The 7,458-nt window shown below is 37.6% G+C and overlaps 1 protein-coding gene across 2 annotated transcripts; it reads left to right on the top strand.

The window, feature by feature from the left end:
• The first annotated feature begins 962 nt into the window (after nt 1–962).
• On the top strand, nt 963–7,055 carry LOC306862376 (short transient receptor potential channel 2-like). 2 transcript variants are annotated; one of them, XM_079405156.1, is made up of 9 exons: nt 963–1,137; nt 1,670–1,811; nt 1,909–2,064; nt 2,655–2,827; nt 2,950–3,032; nt 3,117–3,277; nt 3,371–3,437; nt 4,629–4,771; nt 4,885–7,055. In XM_079405156.1, exons 1-9 carry the CDS (start codon nt 1,075–1,077, stop codon nt 5,130–5,132), a joined length of 1,236 nt encoding a protein of 411 aa, XP_079261282.1. In that variant the 5' UTR covers nt 963–1,074; the 3' UTR covers nt 5,133–7,055. The 2 variants fall into 2 exon arrangements, with proteins under 2 accessions (XP_079261282.1, XP_079261283.1); XM_079405157.1 differs by having other exon boundaries at nt 1,051–1,137; nt 1,935–2,064; nt 4,885–5,556.
• Nucleotides 7,056–7,458: the final 403 nt, after the last annotated feature.

Genomic DNA, 7,458 nt, shown 5'->3' with positions numbered 1-7,458 from the left:
TTTAACTTCTAGGAAAAAAGGGGAAAAATGTATTCAAATTTATTAAATGGATCATGTTTAACTAAATAAGAAATAAATCCTCAGTATAGTCATCTGGTCTAACAGGAAAGCATAAAGACTGGAATTTATACTTTCAACACTGGTTTGTTTACCAGTTGTTTCCTGCCTCACTATCAGTAAGCCTGAACATCACTCTTTATAGAAGAAATCAGAGCTACAAACAACAGAACTAAAGGGAAAGTTCATGCATAGATTGAGTTGATTTGATTTCCTATTGATGGAGGATGATGGTATGTCTCTGAAGTTTAGATGATGGGGATGGGAGACAGATGTTTTGATTACTGGAGAGCAGCCAGTGGGTTATGGCGGCCCCGATTCCCCACACCCACATACAGATCCACAGGAGGCGCTGAGAACAGCTGGAGAAGGGAAAGTCAAAATAACAACTCATTTGCAAAGGTTCGAAAATATCAAATTACAGTAATTTCCTAAACTAAAACCCAACCAGGACTCAAAACAAGATAATGTGCAGATATTTTATCATATAGTGAACACATTACATTCCTCATGGAAAAATATAATTAGAAAAAGGATTTGACTTATGGTTTCTTCTGTTTTATTATTTTACATATTTTAAATGTGGCATCAAAGCCAGGATGAGTTTACTTGACTGGAGCAAGTACTGGAAATATGATTAACTGCAGTGGAAAAGCACATGACATGTAAAGTTATGAGTTCATACACCCTTATTATCCCTAAATACGATACAGAATATTTGTATATCTTTATATATTTTTTTTGTGTGTGTATATGTGCCTTTTCAAATTTTCATAACATTTGTTTCGAATCGTATATTATAATTTGCCATTTCCTACTGGTATTGTACACAAAGTAGATGTTGAATAATATGCATCTGTGTAATAAATATGTTAGCATTATTATTTTTTTTACTAATAATAAAGGCCACGAGAATGCATCGTCTGATTTTTTGCCTGCACCGGAAGAGGAGACGCTGTGGGAGGAGTTATCAAGTTCAGGCGGGAAAAACGAATACGTGATGACGCAATACGTTCAATGAGTTGTGTTTGTGCGATGGCTCCCATCAAAATAAAACATATCGTCTCGTTTACATCACAGGTAAATATCTGGTCGAAATGTCATGTTAACAGTTAGACAGTAATGAATAAATACTTGTAATATCTAACTCTTTCTCTATTCTCTATCTAACGCTATTTTGATAACTTTCATGAACAACATTACGTAATGATGTTTTAACTATTCTAGCAACTGTACGTTACAGGTACAATATATAACGTTAGTAAAAATATGAATAAAAGTTATTTTTTAATTATTTGAATGGGCATTACATGATGCATAGGATGTACTATATGAATGTGCATTACATGATGCTTAGCATGTTATAGCTATATGAATGTGCATTACATGATGCTTAGCATGTTATAGCTATATGAATGGGCATTACATGATGCTTAGCATGTTATAACTATATGAATGTGCATTACATGATGCTTAGCATGTTATAGCTATATGAATATGCATTACATGATTCTTAGCATGTAGTGTAATAATAATGTTTCTAAATCTGATTAATGAAAGTCATTGAAGTGTTACGTCTAATAACCTTCTCTCTTGCATGACTGAATTGCAGGATAGTAAGAATGGTGTGAATAATCTGTGTGAAGACAGTGACAGCAGCAGACCGTGGTTGTGCAGCATCCAGGACCGCAGTGGAGTCCTCAGGGTGGAATTACAGATGGAGCGAGCATCTGCTGTAGGATTCATTGATGTTGGTGTGTTGGTGTTAACATAAAAATCACCTACTATTGTCTGATATGTATTCTTCTTGGCGTATAAATGTTCACGATATTCCTGTTTTTCTTTGTAAAGGCAACTGTGGCTCTGCGTTCATTCAGGTTGATGTCGGTCGCTCCTCCTGGTCATTAGACCATCCTTATGTCACCCTGCTGCCCACTGCAACGCTCATGAGTCCAGCGGACTCAAAACAGGGTATTGGCCGTCAAAATGTGCGCATGTTTAAAAAAGGTATAAAGCATGCAAATCCCTCACCTTTGCTACAAACTCAACCCCCTGCTATTCCTCACTTAGGGGTCGCATTTGTGATTCTCTGTGGTCAAAACAGACCAAAGAGATTTTTTTTTAAATGAATGTACAAAATTTTATTTCAATAATATTTTTATTGTAATATTTTATATTTTGAGTGAATTTCATAGTGCTGAACAATATTAATTTCTAAATGATGCATCATTTATTTCTATATAAAAAAAATGTAAATACTAAAAAATATTTAATGTTATTTTAAGTTAAGGAAACATTTAAGTTAAAAATAGGACAAATTTATGTAAAATCCAAACATGCAAGGCAATGGATAAATACATATAGATATTTTGAAATACTACTGCATCAAGGCTGATTAGTCAAAAAATTTTATTTTTGCATGTTTGTTTTTCCCATTCATTTCCTATCATTTTTGACTGTGAAGATTACAAGTGTAACTGTTTTTTAAAGACCATTTAGGCTTTTCTAATCATGTTCATAATGCAAGATCGTAAGATTTAATTGTGTTCATTGGCATTGAAAAATTGAGGTAATGATTTTAATGTGTCCATGTCCAGCTGATTTTCTCCCTTGTGCTGCTGAGGAGAGCTGGGACAGACTGCGAGTCACCTGCACTCAGCCTTTCAACAAACGGTCACAGTTTGGTCTGTCCTTTCTGCGCATCCGCACCATGGAAGACGAGGCTGAAGATTCCTCAGTGCAACATGAAGATATTGCTGCTGAAAATCTGGTGAGAGATTTTATGTTTTTTTTTTTTTTTTCAAATTGTTGTGTTTAAAACAATCTGACTTTACTTATACCATATATCCAGCAGCAAAGCAACTGGTTTAATTGGGTTTAATTGTTTCATAGAGCACACCAGAAAAGATGACATCCGTGATGGAGTGGCTTTCCAGTCCAGCTATCCAAAACACATTTTTTGGACGAATCACAGGGTATGTGTCTGACACTTTATCTTTATTTCAAAGCTAGATTTGTAGTAGCATGATATTCAGAAAACACTCTCTACTCGCTTTCAGAGATGTCTCCTCAGATCGCCAAAGGAATGTTGGGAGTCTGAGCCGCGCAGAGCGTATGGTCAAAGCTGCCCACTCTAACAGACGCTCCTTGTCAACATCCCCCTGCAGTACTACATCCAGCACAACATCTCCGAGAGAAGATAAGCTGAAAACCCCACCAGGCAAGTTGTTATTTGGACACCACACTGACAGAGTGGAAAAATGAATGCTGTTCACAATACTAATGTTGTTTCTGTCTTTATGGGCCGAATTAGGTGTATTTACGCCTTCCAGTGACCAAATAAAGGCCCCTCAAGAGCAAAGGAAGAAGTCAAAGGCACGGTATGAATTGAGAAAAAAAGTCTGATTTAAAGGATAGACAGATTGAGGTCTGCAGAGTTTTGTTTTGGTTCTGACCACAAAAAAACACATTTGACATTTTTTAAACCTTTAAAATTCATATATTTGATATTAATACTTAAAAACAGTAATATTGTGAAATACTATAATTAATATCTTGTAGTTTAATGTGTTTTGAATTGTATTTAATGGCAAAGCTGAATTTTCAGCATCATTACTCCAGTCTTCAGTGTCACATGATCATCAGAAATCATTTTAATACGCTGATTTGCTGCTCAAGAAACATTTCTTATTATTATCAATGTTTATCAATATTTATATATATTATATTATATTATATATTAATATCAATAATGGAGGTAATGTGCCATCTAGTGGTCGCTGATGTTCTTAGGCTCAGCTGCGTGTGGATTGCGAGCTGTGTGTGTGTGGATTGGGCAAGGCTAAACGGGCGGAACGAAAGTCTCAAAATTCAAATGAATCAAATAGAATCGACTCAGAAGAGATGTGAATGAATGCACGTGCGTCGCCTGATCCACAAATGCACATTTTAATCGCTGCATGCACAAATTATGATAGTTTAATACAAACTATAACATTTGTATTAAAAAATAAGTCTCTATTTGTACAAAATGCTGCTCATTGATGTAATTCTTAACTCTGCAGACACTGGCTGAAAAGCATTTGTTTCAGTGTAGTGATGCACATTTGCGAATTTTTCAAATCGTGTACACGTTAATGAATTGCACTGGGCTTTGTTCATTGGTAGCTGTGTGTGTGGGCGTCGTGAAATGCTGCAAACTGCAAAAATGAAGTCTCAAAATCCAAATGAACCGAACAAGATTAATGCAAACAAGATGTCAATAAATATGATGTCACCTGATCCACATATGCACGGATTCCTTTTTGCATGAGCAATTTATGATATATTAATGCAGATCACAACATTTTTATGCTCAAACTTGTCTGTATTTGTTAAAATCACTGCATAAACATTTAATCCCGAATTCCACCAACTCAAATTGAAATACATTTGTTTGTGGTTAGTAAGATACATGCATAAAATGTATGCAGTACATGGAGAATTGTGCGTGCATCTATTAATCATTTTGAGTCTAGTATCATCCCATATTTATAGACCTATCTATTCTGTATTCAATGGTGGTCATTCAGGCAGAGCCTTATAAACAGTGGCGCTCCACAGAAGAGATCCAGACCTACAGCATCCACCCATGAACCCAGCTCAACGAGCCCACACAGAAGTGTCCACCAGGCTCCACAGGGTTCTCCTGAGACTAGATGTCCCCTTTGTGGAGGTAATGTGATTGTGAGAGGATTTTTGCAAGCAAATAGATCTGCAGCCCACTATGGGTAATAATTCACTGCTCACAAGCTCTTCTTCTATTCCTTTTGCTTTTTGTCCACATAGAATCCTTCAGTCCTGATTATCTAGCTTTCCATGCTTCCACCTGCCTGGATTCTGATTCAGCGGAGCTCATGGGAGTCAGGGAAACAGAAGTCATGAGCTCACAGTTCTCTTCTGTTTTTGGCTCTGACGCAGATGAGCATATGGTTCCATGTCCTCTTTGCTCCTTCCGATTCCCCCCAGACCGTATCCAGCAGCACGCCAGCACCTGTGGCGACATGGTAGAGCCAGGTACTTTGTGGCTTAACTGAGAGAAGAGCACTGTATTCTCGGAAACCTTCTCGGAATAGCAACATACAAATAGAAATCAGGTATTCTCTTGGTTTGTAAGGCCTTGGACAAAACGCTGTTCAGTAAACATTGTGAATCCTACTGGCTTATGAATTTTGTACAATACAGATGCCTCCTTAAAAAGACTGTTGTGATTGTTTTTAGAGGGAATTTATAGCATTGGTCATTATGAAATGTTTGACTGGCAAAAATGTTTTGACTAAATATGTTTGTTGTCTTATCTGTATTTCACTCTCTTTTTGATATCAATTAGAATGGATTAAACCATTGGTTTTAATTGATTACAACATATTGTCATAAATATAAAATATATTATGTAGAACGTTCAGATTTGTCATTTTTCTCACTTGTTCAACAACAAAAATAAATACATCTTTTTGGTTTAAAAGTGAATATACACTGAACAAAATGATAAACGCAACACTTTTTTTTTGCCCCAATTTTTCATGAGCTGAACTCAAAGATCTAAGACTTTTTCTATGTACACAAAAGGCCTATTTCTCTCAAATATTGTTCACAAATCTGTCTAAATCTGTGTTAGTGAGCACTTCTCCTTTGTCGAGATAATCCATCCACCTCACAGGTGTGGCATATCAAGATGCTGATTAGACAGCATGATAATTGCACAGGTGTGCCTTAGGCTGGCCACAATAAAAGGCCACTCTAAAATGTGCAGTTTTATCACACAGCACAATGCCACAGATGTCGCAAGTTTTGAGGGAACATGCAATTGGCATGCTGACTGCAGGAATGTCCACCAGAGCTGTTGCCCGTGAATTAAATGTTCATTTCTCTACCATAAGCCGTCTCCAAAGGCATTTTAGAGAATTTGGCAGTACATCCAACCGGCCTCACAACTGTAGACCACGTGTAACCACACCAGCCCAGGACCTCCACATCCAGCATCTTCACCTCCAAGATCGTCTGAGACCAGCCACCCAGACAGTTGCTGCAACAATCGGTTTGCATAACCAAAGAATGTCTGCACAAACTGTCAGAAACCGTCTCAGGGAAGCTCATCTGTACCCTCGTCGTCCTCATCGGGGTCTCGACCTGACTGCAGTTCGTCGTCGTAACCGACTTGAGTGGGCAAATGCTCACATTCGATGGCGTCCCATGGTGGCGGGGGGGTTATGGTATGGGCAGGCGTATGTTATGTTATGTTAACACAGGTGTATTTTATAGATGGCATTTTGAATGCACTGAGATACCGTGATGAGATCCTGAGGCCCGTTGTTGTGCCATTCATCCACGACCATCACCTCATGTTGCAGCATGATCATGCACGGCCCCATGTTGCAAGGATCTGTACACAATACCTGGAAGCTGAAAACATCCCAGTCCTTGCATGGCCAGCATACTCACCGAACATGTCACCCATTGAGCATGTTGGGATGCTCTGGATCGGCGTATACGACAGCGTGTTCCAGTTCCTGCTTCGCACAGCCATTGAAGAGGAGTAGACCAACATTCCACAGGCCACAATCAACAACCTGATCAACTCTATGCGAAGGAGATGTGTTGCACTGCATGAGGCAAATGGTGGTCACACCAGATACTGACTGGTTTTCGCAACATTATTATTATTATTGTCAATGTTGAAAATGGATGAGCTGCTTATTATTATTGTGGAAACTGAGATACAACTTTTTTAGAATAATTCTTTGATGAATAAAACATTCAAATGAACAGCATTTATTTGAAATAGAAATCTTTTGTAACCTTATAAATGTTTTACTGTAACTTTTGATCAATTTAATGTGTCCTTTCTGAATGAAAGTTTTCATTTCTTTATAATATTTCCTTACTGATCACAAGCTTTTTAACTGTATAGTATGGGTCAGAAAAACCTTTTTAAATAAAACAAATATGTTTTTATCATTTATTGTAATAATTTGTTATTGATTTTCAATTGTAGCCTGAAACGCACACACACTGACCCTGTGTCATGGGGCCAGCCTTATTGTTGAGGCCTGATGTTTACAGAGGTGTTGAAAGGAGGAAGTGCACTGATGGGGGAGTGGAAATTCAGAAGTCCTTAGTGAGCTCTAATGGGATGCAACAAAATGTTACGGTTGCGTTGTTAATTGGTTGTATCCTTTGGGGAATTGTAGCTGTTATTTGGTTTGTTCAGAATGAAATCATTCACCCGTGTTTTGACTCCAGTGTACTCACTTAACTAGTGTCTTAATCACTCTCCTCAGATCAGGATTAGAGGCTCATAAAACAGCATTACTGACTGGCTTTTGGAGCTGCTTTGTTTGCTTTTTGGATATATATAGTGAA

The sequence above is a fragment of the Barbus barbus genome (genome assembly GCF_936440315.1).
Source record: "Barbus barbus genome assembly, chromosome: 43".
In the NCBI taxonomy this organism is placed as follows: domain Eukaryota; kingdom Metazoa; phylum Chordata; class Actinopteri; order Cypriniformes; family Cyprinidae; genus Barbus; species Barbus barbus.
Note: the sequence above shows the minus strand (reverse complement) of the source record. Positions and strands in the feature narration are given on the sequence as shown.